At 54.7% G+C, this 26160-nt stretch overlaps 8 protein-coding genes across 8 annotated transcripts; 3 read left to right on the forward strand and 5 right to left on the reverse strand.

Moving 5' to 3' along the window:
- Window positions 1–373: 373 nt before the first annotated feature.
- ATG27 (autophagy-related protein 27) lies at window positions 374–1569 on the reverse strand (the record flags this gene model as incomplete). The annotated part of the gene is made up of 3 exons (XM_083195951.1): window positions 374–569; window positions 657–1308; window positions 1368–1569. The coding sequence occupies 3 exons, from the start codon at window positions 1567–1569 to the stop codon at window positions 374–376; spliced, it is 1050 nt and encodes a 349-aa protein (XP_083048967.1).
- A 939-nt stretch (window positions 1570–2508) lies between these two features.
- On the reverse strand, window positions 2509–5542 carry ACO1O0_006566 (Spt20 family-domain-containing protein; the record flags this gene model as incomplete). Its single annotated transcript, XM_083195952.1, has 2 exons — window positions 2509–5171; window positions 5227–5542. The coding sequence occupies 2 exons, from the start codon at window positions 5540–5542 to the stop codon at window positions 2509–2511; spliced, it is 2979 nt and encodes a 992-aa protein (XP_083048968.1).
- A 1258-nt stretch (window positions 5543–6800) lies between these two features.
- On the reverse strand, window positions 6801–7663 carry ACO1O0_006567 (uncharacterized protein; the record flags this gene model as incomplete). The annotated part of the gene is made up of 2 exons (XM_083195953.1): window positions 6801–7001; window positions 7058–7663. The coding sequence occupies 2 exons, from the start codon at window positions 7661–7663 to the stop codon at window positions 6801–6803; spliced, it is 807 nt and encodes a 268-aa protein (XP_083048969.1).
- Window positions 7664–8422: 759 nt separating this feature from the next.
- GCD1 (translation initiation factor eIF2B subunit gamma) lies at window positions 8423–10088 on the forward strand (the record flags this gene model as incomplete). The annotated part of the gene is made up of 3 exons (XM_083195954.1): window positions 8423–8468; window positions 8550–9902; window positions 9964–10088. 3 exons carry the CDS (start codon window positions 8423–8425, stop codon window positions 10086–10088), a joined length of 1524 nt encoding a protein of 507 aa, XP_083048970.1.
- Window positions 10089–13991: 3903 nt separating this feature from the next.
- On the forward strand, window positions 13992–15170 carry ACO1O0_006569 (uncharacterized protein; the record flags this gene model as incomplete). Its single annotated transcript, XM_083195955.1, has 2 exons — window positions 13992–14860; window positions 14939–15170. The coding sequence occupies 2 exons, from the start codon at window positions 13992–13994 to the stop codon at window positions 15168–15170; spliced, it is 1101 nt and encodes a 366-aa protein (XP_083048971.1).
- Window positions 15171–17386: 2216 nt separating this feature from the next.
- On the forward strand, window positions 17387–19760 carry ACO1O0_006570 (uncharacterized protein; the record flags this gene model as incomplete). Its single annotated transcript, XM_083195956.1, has 2 exons — window positions 17387–17579; window positions 17653–19760. The coding sequence occupies 2 exons, from the start codon at window positions 17387–17389 to the stop codon at window positions 19758–19760; spliced, it is 2301 nt and encodes a 766-aa protein (XP_083048972.1).
- A 123-nt stretch (window positions 19761–19883) lies between these two features.
- On the reverse strand, window positions 19884–20680 carry ACO1O0_006571 (concanavalin A-like lectin/glucanase domain-containing protein; the record flags this gene model as incomplete). Its single annotated transcript, XM_083195957.1, has 2 exons — window positions 19884–20289; window positions 20349–20680. 2 exons carry the CDS (start codon window positions 20678–20680, stop codon window positions 19884–19886), a joined length of 738 nt encoding a protein of 245 aa, XP_083048973.1.
- Window positions 20681–22211: 1531 nt separating this feature from the next.
- Window positions 22212–25238, reverse strand: ACO1O0_006572 (glycoside hydrolase superfamily; the record flags this gene model as incomplete). The annotated part of the gene is made up of 4 exons (XM_083195958.1): window positions 22212–23191; window positions 23251–23550; window positions 23602–25168; window positions 25203–25238. The coding sequence occupies 4 exons, from the start codon at window positions 25236–25238 to the stop codon at window positions 22212–22214; spliced, it is 2883 nt and encodes a 960-aa protein (XP_083048974.1).
- Between the last annotated feature and the right edge of the window lie 922 nt (window positions 25239–26160).

The following is a 26160-nucleotide window of genomic DNA, read 5'->3' on the forward strand; positions in this document are numbered from 1 at the left end:
TATCGTGGATCTTTAATTTAACCAGGATCGGCGTAGGGGCATGTTGCATGGCGTGAGAAACTTCTTTGGTCCTGAAAGGCCAAACTTCCTAATTCCAACCCCTGCCAGGTACTGTTATTGCCGCCATGTACACGACATATTAAAGCAAAGGTTTCAGAAAGTAAAGGCTTGTGCTCTAGGTAAAGTGAGTCTATGCCCATAAGCTAGGAAACAATGATACAAATTATGCGCAACAGACGCTTCGCGTCTTTGTATACAAATCCCAAAAACGCCGCCCGGGATGATCAACTAGTTTGGCGCGAGAAACGCGCACCGCTCAGTTTCCCCATGTCTCCAAAATTGTAGCTTAACAGGCAATGGCAAACTGTCAGCTCTAGACAGCACTGTACCCTCCACGGCTGCCAGTCCCCTGTACAGTGTTAAGTACCCGGCGCGTCCAGTCCTTGAGAAGGTAGGGAATGTCGCGGATGGTATCACCATGAGGGACAAGGTCCCAGCCGCGTGCGCCGTAGCGGTTGTAGTTGAGCCACGAGCCAAAGATGAGGTAGGCGGCGATACCCAAGAACGCACTACAACATTTGTTAGCGTTGTTCCCCATCAAAGCTCTGCCCGAGCCAGAGGCTGTGTGGAAGAGAGAACAATGAAAAGTGACTTACATGATGACCAACCACGTGAAGAAACCCCAGTGGCTACTGCCATCGGAGCCGTCGTCGCCGCTGTCCTCGCGAGACTCGCAGGCATGCTTGGTGTACCACGTCAACCGCAGCACATCCGCATCCTTTTTCTCGTTCAGTCCGTAGCTCTCCCAGATAAGGGCAGTGTCGTTCTTCATCAGCTGGTGCTCAAGCGCAGATTCAACACCGTCGCCATCGCCCTTGTCCCCATCCTTGCCCTCCTCGCCGTCCTTGTCGTCCTCGCCGTCCTTGTCGTCCTTTCCTTTATCGCCATCCTTGCCCTCCTCGCCGTCCTTGCCCTTCTCATCGTCATCCCGCTTTCGCAGCTTGGCGTCGTACTTGTCCTCAGCCTCCCACTCGCCCTCCAATCCCGTCTTTTCCGGGTCACACAGGAACTCAATGACGGCGCGCTGGTCAAGGCGTTCCTTAACGGGCCCGACGCGCGGGTGCCTACCGCCCTTCAGCACCAGGCGCAGGCCTTCCTTTTGTGCGTCCGAGTGCGAGTCGCTGGTCTTGAGCCTTGTTACTTCGTATTCGAACTCCTTTCCGCCGTAGTTCTCCAGGTTTCCCGCAATAGCAATCGCCTTTTGGAAAGACTCTTCCTCGCCCTTAATGGCCCGTTCGATGGCGCATACTAGACAAATGTCAGCATTCCCGTCCCACAATCTCGAGAGTGAACAGGGCGCGGCAGACCTCGTGTTCCGGTCGGGCACTGCTCCTCGCTCTTCTGGTCTCCGCTCTTGCTCAGGGCCTTGCAAATATCGAGCGAGTAGGTTGTGTTGAAGTGCGTCGAGGAGCTATCCTCCCATCTCGACGTCACGACAGAATGCGGACCCCCTAGCTCCTTGAGGTTGAAACTGTGACCTTCTATGAGGATGTTTTCACAGTGTAGCATTGCCGAGGCCGGCAGCGGCGCCAGCAGCAGAGGGACGAAAAACGCCGATACCTGCGCCAGATACATCAGGAGGGTTGTTGCAAGGTCGTGCGAGCGGCAGCAAACGGATACGTCGGGTATCAAAAGAGCAAAAAAGAATCCAAAGGCTGGCAGGGAGAAAGTGCAATGCTCTTGAACGTTAGCAGCTCCAGAGAAAGACGCAAAGAAGGGCAACCGTCGGGGTGGTCGATGCCGTCGCTGGTCAGTTGTTGAGCTAGGTCGATCGAGGATGGAGTATTACGGATACGAGTACGGATAGAGATATCGAAACATGTGCCTCTCCCTGATGGGCCCGCGACGTGACCAGCTTCCCGTCTTGGCGATTGTGTCATTGCACCTCCCGACCCACACTGCGAGATTTGTGGGTATCACGTGATTATCACGTGTATCCATTCTTCCCAACCCCAAGCTCACTTCCATTTGTATAGTACTAATACCTACTACTAGTACAAGTGACAGAAAGAGCTCGTCCTCTGGATTTGATTCCACATTTCTGATATAGCAGTACTATTAGGAGAGTCTTTGCTCCAAACTTTGCACTTTCCATTTAACCCATTGAACGCCCTCATCCTATTCATGACCTTGTCCATGAGTCTAATAGACACAAAACCGCATCTCAATCGTTGATATGCATTCCCACCGAACTCCAACTTTGTAAATCAACGCTTCCCGTGGGTATTTAAATAAAAGAAACCCTTCCCAAAACCCAGTTGAATGAAACAGTCATCAAACCGGGAACTCCAAAGCGTCCTCCCTCACACATAGAAACGCCGCAGTAAAATGCCAAGATGACCTGCCTCGTCCTCACCACACAACACTTTGAGCCAAGTCTCACATACCACCTATTGTTGTGGGTTCAACCACGACGACATTTCCTCCGCAGAGAAGGTGGGTGAAGTCCTACATCCCTTGATGTCCCATCATACCCCCCATCCCCTGCATGGCAGCCGCCTGCTGTTGTTGCTGCTGCTGTTGCTGTTGCTGCAGTAGCATCTGCTGCTGTGCCGCTTGCCTTTGACGCTGAAGAGACTGCTGCACATACTGGCTGCCCCGGTTGAGGGAGGTCGTCTTGAGGCTCTCCAGGACCTCGGGAGGGATGTTATCCCGGCTGCCGTATTTGTTGGCAACCTCGGTGATCATCTGATTGTACAGTTGCCGCGCAACCTGCTGCACCTGCATTTGCATCGTATTCTGCGCGTTCACACGTGGTTGTTGAGGTTGCTGTTGTGGATGCGGTTGCTGCTGTGGCTGCTGTCCATGGTGTTGGTGCTGCTGCATTTGTTGCATGGCAAGGGCTTGCTGTATGTTCGGGTTGCTCCCATTCATCATCTGGCCACTGACTTGGCGCTGCATGTTATTACCGCCCATCTGGCCCATCCGGGCCATCTGCTGTTGCATCTGAGCCATTTGTGGGGACATCTGGCGCGCCATAGGATTCGCCTGCATGTTCTGCAGCTGCTGGGCATATTGCTGCGCAATTTGTTGGTTGGATATCATACCACCTTGTTGCGGCTGTTGCTGATGCTGCTGCTGCTGCTGCTGCTGCTGCTGTTGCTGTTGCTGCATCATCATTTGTCTTTGCATCAGCTGCATCATCTGCTGCTGTTGTTGATGCTGCTGAGGAGACATCTGGCCATGCATTTGACCGTTCATGTTGGCTCCCTGCATGCTATGGTGCTGGGCAGCCAAAGCACGCTGTTGAGCGGCCATGTGTGCCAGAAGTTGGGGGTTTTGTGGCATGTTGCTCATCATCATATTCTGGCCCATTTGCGAGTTCTGGGCCATCATATTAGGAGGTGGGCTAGCCTGGGTCATGCGGGGGGTTGCGGCCATTGCCTGCCGCATGATGGGCGTGCCATGTGGCATATTCGGCGTCGAATGGGGTATGCGAGGTGTCCCCGAGGGATGGCTTTGCTGGCTACCCCTGGCAGACATGTTGTGAGCCATCGGAACCGACATCGGCGGGTTCTGGACCACGGATGATGGTCGAGGGGGACTGGCTGCCATGGCAGAGCTAGTCGGCTGCATGGGTACGCTGTTATTAACCATGGGCGATGAATGGTTTTGAGGCGTCCCCTGTCGGACAACCGGCGATGACGCTTGAGCCTGCGCCATTTGTGCCTGGAATCGAGCATGAGCCTGAGTACCCATGCCGTTGGGAGTCGTATTAGCCTGGCCGGCCGCTGGCACATTGTTGCCCATGCCATTGGATACCGATGGGTTCGGAGCTGGGGGGGCATGCTGGCTCTGGCCAGCGTTGGCTTGGTTATTGTTCTGGGCCGACGGGGTCGAAGCGGCTGCCCGGGCGGCCGCGGCTTGCCGTTGCGACTCGGCACGTCGCATTTGGTTCTCCCGCAACATGGCTTCACGTCTAGCCTTGTCCGCTTCGCTTTGCTGCTTCTGCGCCAGCTGCTCTTGCTGCTGTTTGTGGGCCTGCAGTCGGCGGTCGTTCTCTTGCTGTTTAAGCTTCTCCTGTTCTTTCTTCTCCGCGTGCTCCTGCTTAATGTCCGCAATGACCTTGAAGCGCTCAAATCTCGGTTCAAATGTCGCTCCACCAGATTGTCTATCAGCGTCGCCCCCGCCAGCGGCCTGGGAGCTGTTGGCCCCACCTCTTTCATCGAGCACAAGCATATAACGCTCTTCCTCGGCCGCGGCTGCCTCCTCGGCGGCCATTTCGGCCACAGTTCTTTTGCGAGTCATAGGCTGCGGTGGAGGTTCTGAGTTCTCAGGGGGAGCCAGAGTTTCAAGTACCACAATTTGTTCTTCAAGCCTCAATTTCGGCCCAAGAATCAAGGGCGCCTGCGTGGCTACCAGGATCTTGCCCTCTGCTGCAGCGATGTTGCTTGGGTCTAATTCTGGCTTTTCCGTCTTTTGACGCTTAGCTGGAGGCGGCATGCTTGTCGTCGGAGTCGGCGGGACCAATGATCCCGGAGTTGACGGGTGAGCAACGCCTGGGGTTTCGACATTTGACCGTCCCTCCCCCTGTGACGGCGGTGTCGTAGCCTTGATAAGGAGGTCCCTTCGCAGGCTCTCTGCGGTCGGGTGCAAAACGACAGTGAAGACCTTGGGCTTTGTTGCAGTCTTGGACTTCTGGTTATTAAGCTGTTGGCCAGGAGCAGGCACATTCTCCTTATCCTTGTCGCCCTGTTGGTCTCCCTTGGTTTCCCCTTCAGCAGCCTTTCCATCGTTTGAAACTTGTTCGTCTTTAGGAAAAGGGGCGAATGGTGATGGCGTAAGGTACGGGGTGTACTTGTGAATAGAGGAGCCCATAGTGGAACTAGATTTCGGTACGCGGGCATCCTTCGTCTGAACAATGGACTTATGGTCGTGGACCTGGACTATTAGGCAGCCGTCGTAGAATGGCACGCCCGCCTGGATAAGATATTCTAGAATGTCATGAGGAATCGTGCGCGCTCTGAGATGCTCGATGAAGATGGCCATAGGCGATCTGTACGAGAAGACGCCATCCTGGCCGTCAAACCTGAAGTGGCCCGTGTGTAAATGAACCACCAAGGATGGGGGACGCCCCGCATTCTTTTTCAAAACATACTGAGTGGTGATGACTGTGACGATATCAGTATCTCTCCTAGATGGCGCCGATACCTTTACAGCACATACCCTGCGGTCGTTCGCCATCTGCAGCCCCTAGATCTCCGTTTAGGGAGGTCGAACGCAGCCCCGCACTGTTTCTAGAATTCCTTCCAGCTTGTAATGTCGGCTCGCGCCGTACTCTGTTGATCGGACGTACGGTCGAGGCCGTTATAGCGCGCTCGGAGGCCGAGTTCGGCTGCGCTTTCGAAGGCCAAAGAGGCTTCGAAGCGATAGACGGAGATTGCGATGGGGTCGTAGACGTCACACCGTTGTTCGGAATGCCAGAGGGGACAGAGCGCTTGACTTTGTTTACCCCATTCGGCTGGGCCACGACGGGCGCCATAGTGATGGTCGAGATTCAGACCGCGCCTGGTAGGCGTTGTTCGCCTTGTGCCCTGAATCGCGAAGAAGTGACTGTTGTTCGAAAGCGCGCATCAAACAGAGTATTAGAGCAAATAAATTCGTAACAATGGATGTAGAGCGGTCGGACAGTCGATGATGTCGCGCAGATATCGGCGTCGCGGCTTATCGAGTGGAGGATGGAGTGGACTGATGACGATGTTCAACGTAGCGCAAGCCCCTGGATCAAAAGTGCTCACGAAAATCCATGAACGAGCGAAAAGAGAATTGATGAATATGCACGGAAGCCGGGTCTGAGTGTTTGTTATGAGGTGAGAAATGTGGCCTAAGTTTGTTGCAAGCCTCCAGCAACCTTGAATGCGGTGCCTGAGGAGGGTTCACGTGCGGTAGTGACGAAGTGCGATGCGATCTAGAGTCACGTGATTCCCGACGGACCATTATAGTTCTTTAGCTTACCCTATATACCTCCCCAGCCAAGCCATCTACTTAAATTATTAAATGCTAGCATAAATGATTTGATTCAATGATAACCTTGGTTATGGGTTCATTGGATACCTAATTGATCGCCATTAGTGATCATAATCCAAAACTAGACTGGTCCTGAATTGTTCCATCGGTAACCAATCCAAAACCAGATTCATAAGGATGGGTGGATGGGTGCTCTTAAGTTAGATAACATAACGGCTTCTGAATATTTGTCAAATGCTAGTATACTACTTAAACCCAAGCGAAAAGAACAGGTATACGCTGATACATACAGCTCATCGTTTTGCTCGCTCGCTAATCATTCAACCCCCTGAACACGCCGTGTCCAGTCATCATGCACACGCATGCCGTCAACCACTACAATACCACGTCCGCGTCCCACCCTGTCTGCTCGTTGCCACCATTTCTCCGTCGGTGAAGGCTTCTCCGCCTCTGACTCACTATCTGCTAGGCCACCTGAGCCACCCTCCGCTCCAACCACCAGAATGACATCATGACGAAGCCATGTCTGAAGGTTGGTGATGATACTACCATTGTCCCCAGCCATGGACTCCTGGAGATAAACGACCTCGGGTTGCAGGTGGCGAAGAATGTGAACATGACCAGCTGGCGTGGTGAACGGAAGAATCATTGTCTCTTTATCGACAATGGCCAGGGCCTGTGAATATACAGCATTGAAGGCAGAATTGGTCGTTGAAGACCCGGTACTTGAAAACGATCAGCAGAGTTCTCGATGGCAAGTTAAGAAGGGAAACTTACAGTGGGGCCTTGGTCTCCTCTCCGGGAGTTTGAGCTTGATCATGGCCAATGTTAGAGAAAGAAGAGCTCAGCGAAGGAGGCGGAAGGTTACTGGTAGTAGTATCCAACGTCGAATCCTTCAAATCGGGGGCATATATCAAGACAAAAAGCTTGATCTTGGAGAAGTCGTTATGGCGAGGAATGTGAGACAGGACAGACTGCATAGAGAAGGTCAGCGGCTAGGGCCCGACGGCCAGCAGCAATGATAACCTACGGCATGTTCCAGGTAACCGTTTGCATCAGTCTCGGCCAGTGCAGAGTCAGCAGAGACGATGATGGCAACCGTCTTCCGGTTCTTCGTGGAGGGCAGCGGTCCACGGTGGTCCTTGGCATCCGCCTCCTCAGACCAGGGATTGTTGTCGCCATACTTGTCCTCTTCACGGATTGACGCCAATGCCTTTCCCATAGCAGCTCCCGCAGCAGCGAACCCTGCTGCTACTGACTTTCCGGTCGAGTCGATAAACTGTTGCGGGCTGGGGGTGCGCCGGAGGGCGCCAGACATTCGGGCGCCCCAACCGGCGGCTGAGACATCGCTCGGCGCGGCTGTGGCTACGCCGAAACTCTCGTGGTCGTCCGGAGGTGCGTGCGGTCGAGGCGGTTGTTGCGGCGGCCGGTCATTTCGGGATGCGCCATACGCAGGGTTGTTGTCGTAGTCCGCATTGGCGTAGTCCAAACCGTCGTGCTCGTCTTCTTCCGTCTCCTTTCGCTGGCTCCATGCCCACGCAGCCACGCCTGCAGTCGCAACCGTGAGGGTAACCGCGAGCGGTACCCAATGGCTCCAAACGCCGCGCCGGCGGGAGTCGTATCGATCGGGGGACATCTATGCGAATGGCTGTCGCATCGCGTTGTAGGGAGAGATGGCAGCAAGCTACCGCACGCTATGCGACCGGGCTGTGGCACAGCAATGGTTGGTTTCGAGCAGCGAGGACAGTGGGTGTCGAAGGAGCAGCGTGAGTTCCAGAACACTCTTGACTTAGACCGGTGGCTGGGGAACGTTGTAGCGAGCACCCGTTGCGTCTGGGGTCGGTGGCTGGGCGTCAGATCTTATCGCGACCCGACATCAACAAGCTGGGGTGGAGCGGTGGCGCCCAGCAACCAGCAACCCGAGGCTCGGGCGGTGCCACCGCAGTTGGGTACGTACAAGCGGGGCAGTGAATGTCCGAACTCCGAACCGACACGTGAATGAGGCTTGTGGCGGTGCATTTTGTCACTAGCCACAATTGACCCCACGTCCCGCCCGCCGCGTCGCAACAATCTTTCCGATGACTCTTTCAAGATGGCCTTTCAGCAAACATTTGAAGCAGCATCTTCTCGGCGTACTACTCACGCCCGTGGTCAGAACTCGGGTCTCTAGCTTCTATATCTTTGTTTCTAAAAGTTTCCCAGCTCAGAATTGGCACCTTACCTTTCCCAGGGCGGCAATCCGCCTTCTAACGTCATCACGATGCCCCACGCTGTGTCCATGCCCTCACCTGGGGTGCAGGCTCTCATCCTCTGCGGGCCTGGATCGTCATTCCCAACGTTCACATCGAACCCTGATGAAAATCCAAAAGCCCTTCTGCCTATCGCTAATCGGCCGATGGTTTGGTATCCGATAGACTTCTGCTACCGCGCTGGAATCACCAGTGAGTCACCAAACCATCCGTCGAAGACACCATCTGCGGATGCACATCCAACAACTACATTCCATGGCTAATCATACGTAGACATTACCCTTATCTGCCCACCATCAGCAGAAGAGGCCATTACGACAGGCCTCAACACAAATGTGTTCCTCACTAGCCTACCCCTGCCCCGCCCAGATCTCCTGGCACCCAAGGATCTGGATCTCAACATGGGAACTGCCGAAATCCTGAGGCTCCCCGAAGTCAGAGAGCTCATCACCTCGGATTTTCTCGTTCTTCCCTGCGATCTTGTCTGCGAGCTTGGCGGCGAACTGCTGCTCCAAGCATGGCAGGTCAAGTCAGCTAGCCTGGTAGACACTCTTGGCCCCAACACGTTTTCCAACGGCCATCAGCCTCGGTATAGTGGAGGCCTCGGAGTCTGGTATGATACCAAGGCAAACACTCCCATTAAAAAGGAAGAAACCGATTTCATCGCGACAGCCCCGCTCCCATCGTCGCCAGAAGCGCCTCCGAAAGAGTCGCTCTTCTCCAGTGTCTCGAAACTCGTCTACTCGATGCCCACTGACTCGTTAAAGGACATCACCGAGGAGCGCGGCGGCGTTCCACTGCGACATGGTCTTCTCAAGCAGAACCCCGAGACCCGAATGCTCACTACACACCGGGATGCCCACATTTACATCTTTCCTCGGTGGATTTTGGACTTTGTGTCACAAAACGACCGTATGGAGAGCATTAGCGAAGATGTTGTTGGGTGGTGGGCCAAGGCTGGCTGGCAGGTAGGCCTGGCTGAGAAGCTGCATATAAAGGAGATTTGTGCCCCTAGCCAGAGCGATGAAGGTAGCCAGGCATCGCCGACTAGCGATACTTATCCCGGAATCCCAAGCCCCGATAAGCTCCCCCCTGGAATGAGAAAGCCATCTCTTACCTTGGCGTTGGGCCTTGAGCATGGGAAGCCCCATGAAGCTGAAGTACCCTCTATACTTGCCTACGTCCATTCGGGTGCGAAGCAAACAACGGGGTCTTTGATAAGGAGAGTGGACACGGCGCAATTGCTCCTGGCTATATCTCTGCAACTAGCCAAGTTGCCCTCACTGGAAGAGTCTGGTCCGGAATCTGTATCTCCTTACGCGCACAGCAAAAAGGTTGCCTATCCCGAGGGCGTCAAGTCTCGCACCACTATCACCAAGCAGGACTGCCTTATCGGCGACAACGTTACCGTTGAAGAGAAGGTCGCTATTAAGGAATCCGTTGTGGGTACCGGCTGCCAGATTAGCGAAGGCGCAAAGCTTTCTCAATGCCTACTTATGGAAGGCGTCAAGGTTGGGAAGAACTGCAAGCTCACCAAATGCATTCTCGGTAAACGGTGTGTAATTGGTGATGGCTCCGTGTTGACGGACTGCGAGGTTCAGGAGAATCTTCTTGTTGAGAATCGAAGTAAGCCCTTCGCGGACCTGGCCGCTCCGATGACACATATAGCTAACAATGAATTTCATAGCCGAGGAAAAGGACACCAAGTTGATGAGTTCCGAAGGACTAGAGGCTACCGAGGCAGAAATGGAGGAAGTCCTACAGGAGCAAGAAGACCAAGAAGCAGCAAGCAGCGAGGCCATGGCCATGTAACTGGCCCACCATCAATAAACCGACTCCGAATGTCTAAGTTCACGTTCCCGGTCATCGTGTGGCGTGATTTTGTCAATTTCTTTCGGCCGCAGATCCAAATCGGGTGGCAAGATGTGCCGACACCACCTACGTCTCTTCCACCATGTATTTGCTGTGGTGGGCTGAGAACTAATATCGCACCTCTCTTATGAGTCAACCAATGGGCATTAACGTATTACGTTCTAGTGGAAGGTGCTAACCATGGCGCAACAGATGCAACCAAGCCCGTTCGCAATTAAGCTGCAGTCTCGCGCGGGGGTTGGCTAAAATGAACGTCGCAAGGCATAGGAGTGTGAATTTATGGAATATGGAGGGTCCAAGCGGCAAAGAGAGCCGATCAAAACGCGCAACGCTGCTATCCGAGGCCGAGTCGCTAGATCCTCCCGCATACACCTATGCACGATGTGCCGCCCCCGCAAAACCAGATATGCCGCTGCCAGACACCGAACTTATGGCAGGCAATGACTGCTCTACTTTGTCTGAGGGGCGATCTCGAGGGATAGCGTCGTGCTCGGACAGCTAGCTATAGCTTGCAGTAGCTGCGAAGGCTAAGGGGCTGCATTCGGGTCGTCATGCTGCTTGCGAGGGACGAGCTACAGAACCTAATGGGAGCTGCTGCTCCGGGACGGCGCGAAGAAACTCCAGTCCCTCGAGGGAGGAATACAATGCGAGGTCTTCTAACATGATGTGCCATCTTAGAAGTTAGGAACCAATAGCATAGGGATGAGGGTTCACCCTCAAAATGGATCCTAAAGTGCGACACGGAAATTACGGCGTTCGTGGCCCTCGTGGGAAGAACTGGCGGGGTTCTGCGCGACACCTCCTGGCCTGGTCGTTGCCCGTTAACTTAACTGTTTATTAGACATTCAAGGGTAAAAAGCAACATCGAGGGCAGACGTGGGGCCTGACCACCTGCTTGATTGCTGCTCGTACGTATCCGTACTTGAGGGGCCTTTGTACTGACATTAATGGCCGATTGCGCCGTGGTCAAATTTGACTGATCATACGCATTCGCCGTGGAGTCGAAGGAGCTGGGAGCTGGGATGTGCCTGTCGCTGAGAGATGAAAGGCTCATGCTGGGGGCCCGAGGTTTCGATGCCAGCGTCACGGCTCTGGGTCCTATGTCCAGTCGTAAGGCTGGGTGCACGGTGCGCATCGATCTCGGTGCGCCTCGTGCTTGATCTTGTGGGACAGCGGGACATGAATGGGGATCAAAATAGCATGCCCATTCACGGCTATTGAGGCTTCGCCGCGTGAAACTCGGCAGACTGGCATTGACCAGCCGAGGCCCCGAGAACGACGCTGATTATAGACGAAACGAACGCAACCACCATGCCGGGGCAGACTCTGAGATGCTTGACCATGATCGCCACCATTACCACTTGGCAACAAGCCCATCCGGCGAGGTCTGTGTTGGACATGGACCCGTCTTGAGAGGACGAGACTACGGATACTCCGTGGCAAACTGGTGATGCACTCTCTATCCTCACAGACGGGGACAATAGTGTCTAAATCCCGCGTCTAACACGGCGCCTGATGGGTCATCGTTCTGGCAAGCACCAAATCACGAGTTGAGCCCCCACCCCAAGACCTCCAGCACTGTCAAAACTTCTGGACGACACTGTCCCGACTGATCACCATCATCATGCAGTATCAGGGCGCCATGGTCTCTTGCCATCCGCATGTCAAGCATTGGCCCTTGGCTCACTTGGGGGATACCCCCTCCCGCCCAAGTCCAATCGGGTCCGGGTATTTGAGGGTATTCCATCATCTCGCCCAGGGCCGCCTGATGCTGTCTAATTGGATCTGGGGAAGACCTCGTGCTAGCCCTTCACGTTGGGCAAAACCAATGCCGCCCTCTGGACCTGTGAGCACATCCAAGGGGAAACCCGATCTGACACGCCCTCCCCACAATCGTACATGCGCACTTGCATTGCATCCCGGGCCGGGAGGAGTCGACTCAGTCAAGCACCAAGCACCCGCAGCATACACCCGCAGATGCTAGATGGTATCAATGGATCCGGGAGCAACTCACAACTGCGCCGAGTGATGAGCCCAACTAACCGGTTCCCCCGAAGCATTTCTATCATCTACTCGGTATATCCGAAATTGCTATAGGGCGTTGGCCGCTGCAAGAGCAGAAGCTCGGGCCAGACCTGTGGTATTTTTCGGAGGGGGCGACGGCCCAGGCTGCGCTCGTCTATTGAGCTTCGATGAATAGCGTATTGTTCTCCAGGTTTCGGTCGCGACGTTAATTTTAGGGCGAGGCACCAAGCCGTCTTGTCCATTAGAACCCCGGCCCGAAGACACCAAGTATTGCCTGCCGTGTCTTCCCCCCCAGGTTCGAACTTCCAAGATCGATAGCTTGAACCTTGACTCCCTGAGTGCGAACTACTCGTACGGATAAAATGTTCTCATGCTCTGATAGGGCCTGAGGCAGACGCTGTAGCACGATAAAGTCCCCGCAGTACTGTGTGAGACTTGCACAAGCCCAGGGCCGGTGTTTCTTTTCCCTTGGCACGAGTGGTTCCTGTACCTGAGTGTCTGGCCTTTCCAAGTCCCCAGGCCAGCTTTGCCCACTTCATATCTTCATGGTTGCGAGGGCAATGGGTCAGAGTCTTGGGCCTGTGCCCAGCAGTCCAGCTGGTGGTCAGGTACGCGGGCAAGGTGGGTAAGTAGTGGCCCGCCCTCGGTACTACTCGGCGAGATATAGATGGGAGATGTCTCACCCAGAGCTATGTTTTGGCTGGGGAGTATGGCGGCAGTCCATTCTCATCGCGCATCCCCATTCCACGCAGAGCAGCGCGGAGGAGCACTGTGACAGCAATTTGTGGTACTCAACGGGACTCTCCGTGGCGACAGGCAATATCTGTGGTGTTTGGAGTATGCGATACTAGCTAGTGACTTGGTCCAAGAGTGAGCGCATCTATAGGGGTGGCATGTACCATGCGAATAAGTCCATTGACTGTTTCGCACGCACAGATACCAGATAGTACCGCCGGGCCTAGCGGGGGCCATCAAGGCGACCGTTTGACGCAGGGACCCGGTCTCCTAGTTCTTGTCCTGGCCGTTTGGCTGCCAGACCGGTTAGCCCACACACACACCCCTCGACCGCTCGAGCCTCGTGGTGGAGAGCTCCTCCCACACGCCCAACAGTGCCGGATGCGGACTCAATGCAAGCCTGCCATTATCTTTGTTCATTTTGGGATGCACCTTGCTCTAGGAATCGCTCGCCTGCTGCTTGCGCCCAGAATAATGTTTGGCGGAGCTTTGCGTTGATGGTGTGCGCCATGGATCTGTCTGGATGCTGAGCCTGCTCTATAACTACCTTGGGTCGGATCATCACGCCCTTCGGCCTCGCTTCGTGGGCTGCCTTCAGCTGTATCGAGGGGACTGCGAAACAGGACGACCAATATCTAAAACACCAAATCTATATCGGCAATATTTTATCTCAGAAGGTGTGCTAGGCAGCCAGATAACAGCCCTTCTTTGATCGTCATAGTCGCAACCCATCGAGATTCTCCCGCGTCTCTTGGCTGGACTCATTCATTCCATACACCAACTGGGACTGGAGCCCTTGTCTCTCGGCCTCTTCACCATTGTACCGCCCCTCTCACGATTCTGGGGGTCTGATCTGCGCCCTGGGTGTCTCGGTCTCATCGGCTCCTTGAACCCACATGCCCATTCCATCTCGTTGATATATCTTCGAGGGGTGTCCGTCCCATCCTTCTCAGAGAAAAACATTCCCGACAAGAGAGTCAGTTAAACGCACGTCAAATCCCGGAGTCCTCCCACATCTGGTTGATTCGACTCTCATCCGACAAGACTACTCTCCCAGCAGACTTACAAGGCATCCCAACCAAGATGCAGTTCGAGCCAGACTTTCGGCTGAGCATGGATGACGGCTTCGACATGTACAGCCACTCCATGTCCTGCCCTTCTACAACAACTAGCTTCTCCTCTGCCTCTTCCGCCTACGACCCTTTCACACCTAGTTCCCGCCGCTCAACACCAAACGAACTCAGCCTCGATATCGATGGTTCCTGCTCCTACACAGCCAGCCAGCCCGTGAACCTGACACCTCCCTCAACATCCATGTCCAAGTACTTCATGGGTCATATCAAGCAGGAGCCTGAGCAGATTTCCTTCTCCGAGTCGTTACCAACAACACCCATGAAGAAGATGGATAACTTTCCCACCGAGTATGACTTGTTGGACATGAACATTGCCTCTCATCACTCCATGGGAACAATCACACCGTCCAACTCGTTTGGCATCAACACAATCTCACCAGAGGCCACCATGGGGCCAACCTCATACATGATGACTCCAACACATAGCCTCTCTGGTTCCGAGGTGGCTGAGTCGTCATCCTCATGGTCTGTCACAAACGACAGCCCCATCCACTTCTTCCAACAGCCCAAGGACCTGTCGTTCAACGACATGGAAGGTCTGGACCTCGACCGCCACTCCCAGTCCCCCATGAGCCACTACCAACTGCAAAGCGCGGGTTCGCCAAATAGCCTACGGATGCACCGCAAGATGATGCTTCACGAAGCTCAGCGCAAGACTGCCGAGCTGCAGCGTGCCCAGATTCGGGCGTCGCGAAAGCGTGCTGGCAAGCCTGACTCTGGCGCCGTTGACGTGGTCCGCCGGGCTATGTGCAAGTGTGACTACGCTGGCTGCAACAAGGCCTTTCGCCGGAACGAGCATCTAAAGCGACACAAACAAACGTGAGTTTTTTTTTTTCGGGGGGCAGCTTTCCCTGCCAAGTCGAATGAAGAAATCATGGCCTAACATGTGGACCTTAGATTCCATGGCGAAGGACCCAACCGCTTTTCCTGCGAGTTCTGCGGCAAAGACCAGTTCAACCGCCAAGATAACCTGAACAACCACCGCAAACTCCACGCCCGGCCCAACAGCCGTAACCGGGGTGTCGAGTTCATCCCCGCGGCGGTGCCCGTCATTGAGCAAGAGGAGCGCAGTCGCAAGCGCCGTGCCCCGCCCAAGTCCAAGGCTGAGAAGCGTGAATACGACTTCTAACCAGGTTTCTTGGAAAGCGTCCCTTGCCGCTCGGAGAGAAGAGGCCAAAGCACAACCAGGAAAGAATGGTTGGTTGCTAGCATCACCGGAAGAGGCAAAGAACGACCATATCCAACACCCGAACACCCAACAGCACCCTTTCCTGACAACCTACATTCTTATTATGGATCGGCCAGACTTGTTTTGTTCACCAAAAAAAAGGCGTACAGGGATCTTGTGATCTACATCTTTACCACGCATACGGATAGTCTGTTTTTTTTTTTTTTTTTTTTTTTTTTTTTTTTTTTTTTTTTTTTTTTTTTTTTTTTTTTTTTGCATTTTACCAAACTTTCTTCCTCCTTTGGGAGGAAGCGGGAAAGTTATCTTCGGAGGGGGCGAACGCATCTCGCCACCATACTCACATATTTGAGCACTCAAACATTTACCTCTCAGGGAGAGGGAAAACGGCACAGGGCATAGAAAGGTGATTCCACCCACAACCTTTTTCGGCTCTTGCGGGGTGGGACAATGGATGTTACTGTAATACCAAAACTTGTAATCTAGCATACTGGGGTGGGAATGGTTATGGATGGGCATGGGCAATGGGGAACGGGGACGCGGCGTCCAGATGGCGAAGGCGGCGGATCAATACGAAACAATTCTGCAAACCAAAGACGGACCAGTTAATCGCTCGGTGAATTTCCAGTAGATACGAATACGTAGGGCATATTTGCGCATTGAAGCAAAGGACTAAAAGAGCCGAGAGGCCTGTCCCAGGCACGGGAGGCCGCTTGTACGGGGACCCGGGTCTCAGATCTCAGGCACGGAGCACCGGCATGCACAAAGGAGGCCCGAGCAACGGGCCGGCGTGTTCTGTGATAGGAGGAAGCAAACGCACGAGTGGCAGACTGGGTACTCTGGGCCTCGCAGTATGCGTGTACGTACGTACATCTTTCTCATCCCCTGTACGCAGTACGTATTACTGCGGGGCTCTCAAGCAGGTACGAAGCAAGATTTTATCATCGAGAGACAGCAGAGGATCGCGACCTGTGCGCGGGTATGCGAGTGATGTCTGTGGGGGGTTCTGGTGGAGATTTCCATCTCCTTGGGAAAGGGTGGTTGGGCCACTGGGTGTTGGTGGTGAGAGCTACTGCTGCTAAGGTGGTAGTAACAGTAGCCCGTAGTACTATTTAGAACTTACAGTGCATGGTGGGATCTAACTTAGTACTAGATGGTGCAATTCTCGTAACATAGCACGGCTAAGATGCGTCCTGCATGCAAAGTAGATTTTCAAACCGACTAGGACACTAGTAGGGAGTAAGGGCGGGATGAGTAGTACGAGTACGAGCACGTATGTGATATGGGGTTGGGTTGCCAATGGTGACTATGACGGAGGTGCCATGTCGCTGGAGCTCGCAGAGACGACCGGGCCGATCTGGTTAAGCCGCAGCCGATGTGTAAGATCTACTATGCATCGTAGATGGCCGCACTGGCCTGTCTGGCATGTGCTGCAGCCTGCACGGCATGGCTTTCCCGTTGTCAATTCGTGAAAAGCAAGCATCGAGCTGGTCGCATTGAGCCGCTGACGAAGGCATGTTGATGAGGAGAGGTTCTCCAGCTCCCGACGATTATCGGGCCTGGGACCTCTGGGTGCCCGTGCGCTGTGTAGTGTGCTAGTGTTAGTAGTACTAGTATTAGCGGCCAGCGGCTCAGTGGGGGCTGGGACCCTGGGGCCCTGGGGAAGGCGGGACGGGCTGCAACGCTCGCTGAACGCAGCGACGCAGCGCCCAGAGCGTTGGCAACTGCCACGCCGCCCACGCGGGTAGTACCTTCCGCGTGCTGGGAGAGTCAGCACCTAGGTATCTAGGTATCATACCAGAACTAGCAGTCACATCGGCCGAACCTGCCTCGCTCCACCAAACGCCTCGCAAACTCCTCCACAGACACTTGCGTCACGCCTCAGCCTCTCAGCTAACAAGGTAATCTGTCACAAATCAACCCGATCCCGCAACCGGCCGCAGACATGCAAAGGCCCCTCCCCAAAAGATGCAGTCAGCAACCAACAAGCCATACCTTGTCGACAGAAGAAATGTGTTAGATTGCTCGCCTCCTCATGGACGTCATCGCGCGATGCTCACCTGAGCACATCCCGACTGAGTGACTGACTGAGTGACTGACTGGCTAACTGACTGACTGCCTTGCCGCAAGCAGCGAAGGCTTGCCCCTCAACTCTATCCATGGCCTCCCTCCCCTCGTATCACGAGGCTACGGCCCGCCCGGACTGGATCCGCCTGGTGACCCCGTACATCCCCTTCCCAGACTACTACTCCCTTTGTCTCGTTAGCCGCCGTTTCTGGCGACAATTTGCCCCGCGCCTGTGGGGGAACCTGCTCAGATCAGCGAGGCTTGCTGGGCTCGACCCTGGTGATGGTAAGTTTGGCGCTGTCCTCTATTGTCCGGCTTGAGAAGGCTGACGCAATCCCATCGCTGGAACTATCGGCAGACTTGGCATGGTGGTTTGACTTTGTATTCACCAAGCTGGGCACCATCCGCCCGTCTACTCGGGTGCTTGTCCGCGTGCTCGACGCACGCGACTTTGCCAAGGACGCCTGCGACTTTGCATCTGACGAGAGCGAGCGGACGCTCCAACAGAGCTTTAAGCAGGCGCTCACATGGCTCCCCAAGGTTGACTCGGTGCTGCTTGATGGGCATTCCGATCTGGACCCCAGCTTCCTCGTTGTGCGGTCATCAACGGACAACACTGTCACCACCACTACGTGCCCGCTGCTCCTAAGCATGGCAAGTTGCCCCTATCAGTTGCCAGGTACCTTTTTCAACTCGCCGTCTATACATGGCCTCGTATATCTTGACATCTCTGGCGTTCCGGGGTCCATCACGCCATTGATTCAACCAGGACTACTACCCGGTCTCCGTATCTTGAAGATCCGAGATAGAGAGCTGGACGATGCTACCTTCACGGCTCTAGTGAGCGTGTACAAGCTCCGCCTCTGGAGCTTGGACATCACTAACAACAAGGCCTCTGATAAGGTGATCGATATCCTAAAGGGCAGATGTTTCCCAGTCACTGCACTGCGCTCCCCTGCTCATTTTCAGGTTGAGGGCAAGTTGGCCGTTGAAGACAAGGGTACTCAGCAATACGGGCCATTCATCACCATACAAGAGTCAGAGTTGAGTGCAAGTTTCGACCACCCAGAGCGGTTCTTTGTGGATGCACCGATCTACCTGGCTCGACCGGATCAGGGACCACAGGAATATCATGCATTCCGATCCGATGGCCTTCAACCCATTCGACGAGACTCGGCTGATGCTGCCAGTGCGGTGATCTCAGAAGGGGACATGGCTGTCGACGACTTTCGTGCATCTCGTGGCTTGACTCACTTACACCTGTCAAACAACAGCATATCGGCTACCGGACTCGAGAAATTGGTTCGAAACTCAAATGGCCAGATAGAGCACCTATCGTGTGACTCGATGCCGCTTCTCCCGCCATCTGGTGACTACTCGCATGCGTGGCCGCCCGGCGCGAGGCTCTACGGTATCTTGGGCGCCGCCTATGTTTTCCGTCCTGTCTTCTCGTCCAACCTCCGTGTCCTCAGAATGCACCACTCTCTCGTCACTCACATCCCCACTCTGGAACTGGACGACCTGTCCACTCTTGCACGTATTCACATCGCAGAGAATGCCATCACAAAACGCGTCGATGATGCCTTCCCGCAAGCCTTTGTTCCAGACATGAATCCGCGCCTGACATCCTTGACCCTAACGTGTATACCGCGGCGCTCCTCGGGGCCGATAGTGCAGCGACTCATCGCATTTCTCAGGCTCCTTTCGGTTCAGGAGCGCGCGATTCAGGACGTGAGTCTTGCCGCGTCATCGTGGCGGGCTCCCGGCATGTTGAAGGGTCTGAGACATCTCCGGCTGGAGTTCGAACCAGACCCCATACAGGACGGGTTTTCCGCATCAGAGGACTTGGATGCAGAGGAATTGATGAACAGCGGGGACCCTGGTTTTAGTTTCTTTGGAAACGAGTGGGCGGGGAGGGTGGCGGCAGAGATGAAACCAAAGTCTGAGATGAGAGACGCGGCGAATTCCAGTGCCCATGACGATACGTCTTTCCATTCGGCCCGAGATGATGAGGACTATATGACATATTGTGGCGAGTGGAATGAGGAAGCCTTCTCGCTGCCAGTATGGATTGGAAAAACGCCCGCTTCGACTTCCGTCATGGATGACTATCGCAAGATGGTGGTAAGGCACGATGTCAGAGACGGTGTCGGATCTGTTACACCAGCTCAGATCCTTGCCGGAGTACCGCGCGACTCATACGTCTTCCACACTGCGTGGTGTATGGCCGTCCTTCCCAAGCACCTACCCACACCTCCAACGAGAGACCTGGTTGGAATGAAGGATGTTCTGGAAGAACTTAAGGAGTACCGCCTTAGGGGAAGAGCCAAATACGCTGAGTTGCGGCGCCGAAACGGCTACCAGCCTACCCCTCTTGGTGAGCCGCATTTCTTCTGGACAGGGAAACTTGAGGTGTCCATGGAAGAGCCAGCGGCGCATGGCCGCCCGTCGCATTATTGGCGATAGAATTGGTCACATGCAAAACGGATGGTTTCCTCAAACTCGGTATATACAACTCTGCCTCGATCAAGTATCTACTCAAGAAGCCTGGATATCCCTCCCTCAAACTCGGCACGTCTGTAAACCGGCTTAAGCGACGGTAACGGCGTAGCTCGACGTGGTGAGGACAACGTTGGTACCGATAAACGGCTCGGTGCCAGCACCGACGCTCTGGAGAATTTGGGTATCGGCAACGCCCTGGTCCGAAATGAGGTACTTGGTGAACTCGGTCAGGTCGGCGTTGAAGTTCTCCACGTTGCCACTAGACGCGACGAAGCTGAAGACGGTCATCTGGCCATTGGGGCCCTTGTACAGCTGCCACTCGGTGCCGGCGAGGGTGACAGAGCCGATGGGGGAGCCCGTCTCGGAGATGGGGCCGGCGCCGCCAAAGGCTCCAAGCCAGATCATAAACTCGTACACGGCGTCGCCGTCTGCCGAATCGCCAGTGAAGAGGTCAAAAGCGACGTTGGCGGTGAAGTCGCCGTCGCCAGTGTAGCTGACACCATGTGTTAGTGATCTTCCTTGGGCGTGGCTAAATTCTATGTGGGAACCTACCTCCAGGCCCACTGCGACTCGATGCTCGAGACTTCGGCCAGCGTTCGGGGCTCCGAATCGACCACGACGTTGGCGTACGACTTGACACTGGACGGGGCGCCAGCCCAGGTCCACTCGGTAGACCATGACAGCGTACCATCGTCAGAGAGACCGTTGTTTGTGGTGCACTGCTCCCCCGAGTCGGCGCTGTCCTGGCCCCAGAGGTTGTTGTAGATGGTGTACGAGCCAGCGACTTCCGAGTCCCACTGGCCGCAGAAGACGTCGCGACGGACAAGGCTCGGGGCGGAGGAGGCGAGGCCAGCGAGGCCGGCGGCAACGGCAAGAGACTTCATTATGGACGAAAATGGATGCGTTTTTTATAGTTCTCTTGATTGTGTTCTAGCGAGCTAGTGTTAGGTTGCGGGATGGGGAGGAGCCCATTTATGTTCGAACATCATCACCGTGATCCTGAGACCGGACACGCCTTCTTCTTCGAGAGCGGGGGCATGCGCTTCAATGGCCCCCTAACAGCATGGTGCTGGGAGATTTGCTCCTTCTCGCGCTTCTCGCAAGTGCATCGTCGTTTCACGAAGATCGGCATCGAGACGGGGTTCCCCGGGTTTGATGCCGGAGAAGGATGTGGGGAACCCGGAGGACGGCGGACCGATTGGCGGAAATGGGGGCCGGTAGTTGGGATTTAGCCGGCCATTGGGATTCAGCCTGTCAATGGATCGGCGCCCGCAATGCTCAGTGGTTCTTCGTTTCGGAACTGGTTAGTGGCGATGCTTCGGTGGTTTACTAGAGGCTGAAAGCGCGTGGAACCCGTGTCGGTGGTTCCAATTGGCAGTGCTTCCATATCACCGCAGATTGATTGTGGAAGAAGCCCATGGTGTCTATTAACGGGCGGGCCGTTGTGACGCCGGCGTTAACAGTGCCCGTGGACTTCGGAACTCGGCAGTCATCAGCACTAGCTAATCGGCCAGAAAAGTAACAGATAAATTACGACCACGTCACATAGAGAGCTGACAGCATTGCATATACTCGATTCCCATCACGGTGCCTGTCCCTCCGTAGGAGTCTCGCCCCTCTTACCTTGACCTGGTACAGGGTAACCGCCGAGCCCACTAGGTGGACCGTTTAGGAACATCCCCAGGAAATCCCTACCGTTGAGCCTGGGGGGTAAGCCAGACGTTGTCAGATCGATCTGCCCATAACGGTAGGGTAATGCTACCCAGCCAATGCGGCCGATGCGAGACATGAGGGGCGATCTGGGGACCTAGTGAGGTGGCCTGGCACGGAATGATAATCTGAGACCAACCCCCCACCTCGCCGAGGAAGAAAGGGAGGGGCGTGTATGGATAGTTTGTACACTTTGAACCATACTATACTAGTTGGATCAGCGGACTGAAACGTCTTGAATCACGAACTGGTGGGCTAATATCAGTTTGGCCATGTTGGGAAGAGGTGTTGGGACTAGCATGGTAGACGGACTAGGAGTTTGATAGGCGCTGTGTTGAACTCGTACGATAATTTTCGAGAATGGTGGTGGTGGCGGTGGCATGAGGAATGTGTGATGTGATGTACCAAGGATATCATAGAAGTTTAAGAGATATATCATATATAGTATCCGTATTGGTTTAGAGGGTATTCAACGGTGCCCACGAAGTACAAAGTAGCTCGTCAACCTGTCTACCCCTGGTGGTACCAATTAGACATTGCCGTTGGAGTCCCACAGTGACCACCACTGGTATAATGCACCTGCCCGTCGTGTCCTACGTCAGCCAGAGGCACGAGCAATAAAGGGCATAGGAACTTGGAGGCGGGAACAGGAGAGATAGTGTATTGGCCCACCCCCAACAGTCAAGGCCCCCTCTCGTGCTAAAACTAGGCATACTTGAGTCTATCCTTGTCCCACCCAGGCCTCAGCTCCGAACTCTCAAACCCCATGTCAAAGCTCGTCGAGTGCACGTAGTTGAGCCTCCAGTCCACCTTCATCTCCACACCCTCCTCCGCCTGGCTCCAGATCGTCACCGCGACGGTGTTGTCCCCGTGATAGTCCAGCACGCCCGGCGGCACGGGGAAGTCGATCTGGTGGCCGATGTAAGGGCTGAAGCGCCCGTACTGGTATCCGTTGACGAAGAGCATCGCGCGGAGGCGGTTCGTGTATGCCGGATCGGACGCCATGAAGCCGTCGTCGGAAGTCGATGTGAGCCGGAATGAGATGGATACGTCTAGGCCGTCGGGGACGTCTAAAGGTGCGATGGTACGGAAAGCCCGGGCGCCTGCCGAGGGCACGATGAGGGTGTCAACGTTGCCGTCGAGATCGGTCCAGTCATGGTCGGGGTAGCCCGGGAGGTGCATTCCCACGCGCTCGGCGTACAGGCTGCCCTCATTCATGGGTCCGCGCATCGGATCAATGTTGTCCTCCAGACCCGCGTTGCCTGCGATCCTCCATTCGGTGAAGGCGTACTCGTCGCCGGGTCCTACGAGGGTGGCGTTGCTGATGCCGCGAGGCTCAATGGCGGCTTCGCGCAGCTCGTGACCGGACTGATCCATCAACACCACGAGGACGTTCTCGCCGCTGTTTTGGAGGGTCGCATTGTCAAATGAAAAGGTTCCCGCATGGGACTTCTCGTACGAAAGTCCGTAGTATGACCCGATGTAATCCGAGTTTAGCCAGACGGAGTAGCCAAACGCGAAACCGCCAGTGAGGTTGAGGAAGACACCGGCTGGTGCCTCTTTGGTGGTGGGAAACGTTGCGCGGTAGATGTGATTGCCGTAGTGAATCTTGTAGTCGTCGACGTATAGAACCGGGTTGTTGTCCGCAGGCTTTGTTGGGTTGGGAGTTTCCGTCTTGTCGGCCACTAAGCGTATACTCGGTCAGCGAGCTCTTGTGAAAACACTTGAATATGGCTATACTTACCAACCCAGACGTCCTTGCTCAGAGTATAGTTCTTGGTTATCTCGGGGAGACTGTCTGCCCACTTCCAACCACCAAGCGGCGACAGCTCAAAGCTGGCGGGGCCATCGATGGAAAACTCGTACATTCCGCCGTGGCTTGATTTTATCGCAACCTTCTCGCCGTTCCAGGAAATGGAACGGAGCTTCTTGGAGGCAAAGACAGTGACGGATGTAGCTTCTTCGTCATCTCCCGTGAGATGTAGTGTCTTCTTCTTCTCGTCGTAAACAGCAGAACGGACGAGGTAAGGCCCTTGAACAAACACTGCCCATTTAGTTAGAAGATGTTACTTTGACGTAATAGAACACGACTTACCAGTATTGTCTGCCGGGGCCATGGGGTCATTGTCCAGGGTTGGGGCCCAGAATCGGTAAGCGGCCTTGCGGTCGAGCATTAAGACCCGTGCCCCGTCGCCGAGCTCTATGATATTCATGCCGGCGTCCTGGACGTACGACACCGTGATGCCACCGTGCTTCTCATGAATCTCTACCGAGACCTCTCCAGCAGCACTAACTACCTTAGGCCTTGACCCGCCTTTGATCTTGAACTCTCCAGCCTCGCCTTCAGGCAGCCAGAGCGCCAGAACCTCCTTCCCATCAATGATGGAGTAGCTGAGCACCTCAGCGGTCGAGTACACGAGCTTCTTCCGGCCGAATCTGAAGTCGGTGACGAGGATCTTGGACTGGTGGCCATTGAGTGTGATGGCATTTCTGAACTGCGGCACGGTGAGCTGGCCCTCGGACGTGTCGATCTTGAGCTTAAAGATCTCCCGCGTGCCCGAGGAGGAGTCGTTGTGCATGGCGATGTAGAAGGCGCTGTTAGTCTCCGGGTTCCGGAGCTCCGCCGCCGTGACATCCCCGTTGGTGGTGTAGTTGGTCCCAGTCCCCACACGGTCCGTCTGCGCGAGGTCGTGCGCAACTCTGGTGAAGAGGACGAGAAGCTTGGTCTCGTAGTACTTGTCCCAGAGGGCTCGGTTCTCTGAGACGGGTGAAGAGTAATCGTAGCTAGTGGCCACGACTGGGCAGGCCGAGTGGCCCCAATTTGTCCCCCCAAACACCATATAGAGTGAAATGGCCGAGACTCGCTGGTAGATGAGATTGCGATAGAACAGATTGGCAAAATCAACGCCAATGTCGGTGGGACACCCGCCCTGTGGACCACCCCAGGGGTTGTAGGAGCCTCCCTGGAACTCGGGCATAAAGTTGGGCTGCGACGGCGACTGGACGGTGAAGTAGTCGTAATAGTTGATGGTCTTGTAGGGCACGTACTCGCCGTTGGTCCCCGTGCATTCACTGAGGTTGCAGCTCCAGCAGGACGGGTAGCTATCGAGGCCCACGACGTCGACATTGCCCGTGGCGTCGGAAAAGTCCTTGGACCACGAGTAGCCATTCATATTGGGAGCGTTGTGGGCCAAGGGGACGTCGATTCCGCTGTCGCGGGCGCTATCTTGGAGGAGCTGCATATAATTGGCGATTGGGGGGTTGAGGACGCGGTCGTCAATGTCCTTCCACTGGCCGTTGAGCTCGTTTTCAATCTGGAACATAATGACATTTCCACCGTTCGTGATGAGATGCGGCTCGACAATGCTGGAAATCTCCTCCCAGTATGGAGTCCATGCCTCGGTATATCTCTTGTCGTCGTCGCGGAGGGGTCCATACTCGCCAGTGGTCAGCCACAAGGGAAACCCTCCGGCGTTAGTCTCGGCATTGACATAGGGACCGGGACGGATGATGATGTACATTCCAAGCTCCTTGGCTAGAGTCATGATGGAAGTAAAATTGTGTCCGCCATTGGTAAAGTCGAGAGAGTCGGGAGAGGCACTGTGGTAGCCCCACGAGTTGTAGATAGAGAAGGTGTTGAAGCTGGGATGCGACGAGTTAATCTCAAGGCGTTTTGAAGTTGAGAAGCTAACTCACCCAGCAGCTTTGATCTTCTGAAGAAGGTCTCTCCATAGCGCTGGTCTGAGATGGTGTTAGAAGCTTCACGTCAGAGTTTTATCGGCTTCGTCTTGTCTTACACTGGGTACCTCCAAGGGTGGAACTGCGAAAATTAGCATTCTGCATCGTTCAGGTGTGGGATCAAGTGTGCTAACCTCGCCAGAAAAGATGAACAGCCTTTGGCCGTTTACAAAGTAGCTATAGTGATCCCTTCACAAGCCAGTTTAGCCAAGTTTTCAACTTCAATAGCACAGGTATACACTACCATTGGACAAGGTCGGTCAAGCCATTGTCGTGGACTGGCCATTCGGCATCTTGGGTCAGAGCAGAGCCAGCAAGGGACGCCAGCACACCGAGCTTCAGGAGGCCGTCGAGGAGTCTCATCTCGTCCACCGTTCCTGGTTTCTCTGTTGTTGATGAAGCCTACGGGTGTCTCGCTCCCCGCTCGAGTCTGGGCTGCAGCCATTTTTATTGTGTGAGATGACATATGTGACTGAGCATTGCCCTGCTGCAAAGCAGCGTTGCAGTTTATAACCCCTCCAATGAGGCTTGCCAATTGCCTTTCAACCTTGGGTGAGTTGGAGAAGACATGGAGATTGGGGTGTTGGTTCGCGTTAGTTCGGGGGTTTGAAGCACCGAGGGGCAAATTCCCCCGCCAGAAACAAGGTGCCGGGGTGGAGATGGACCGATCTTAAACTTCGAACTGCATTGTACGCAATGGGAGAGGCCTCATGCATTGTTACTTAGTAAGATAAGAGGGGCAGAATAAGAAGAATCTCCAATAATCGAATCCAAAGTCGCTGAAATACACACTTCAAAGTTGTCAAGTGATGACCGTGGCGATGAAATATCCCACATTTCAAGACTAGACCCCTCCATGGCACTTGCCCTCCACACCTGAACCAGTACTAACTATCCTTATCAAGCTCATGATGTC

This window comes from Amphichorda felina (genome assembly GCF_050947745.1).
Source record: "Amphichorda felina strain 45539 chromosome Unknown scaffold_6, whole genome shotgun sequence".
Classification (NCBI taxonomy): domain Eukaryota; kingdom Fungi; phylum Ascomycota; class Sordariomycetes; order Hypocreales; family Bionectriaceae; genus Amphichorda; species Amphichorda felina.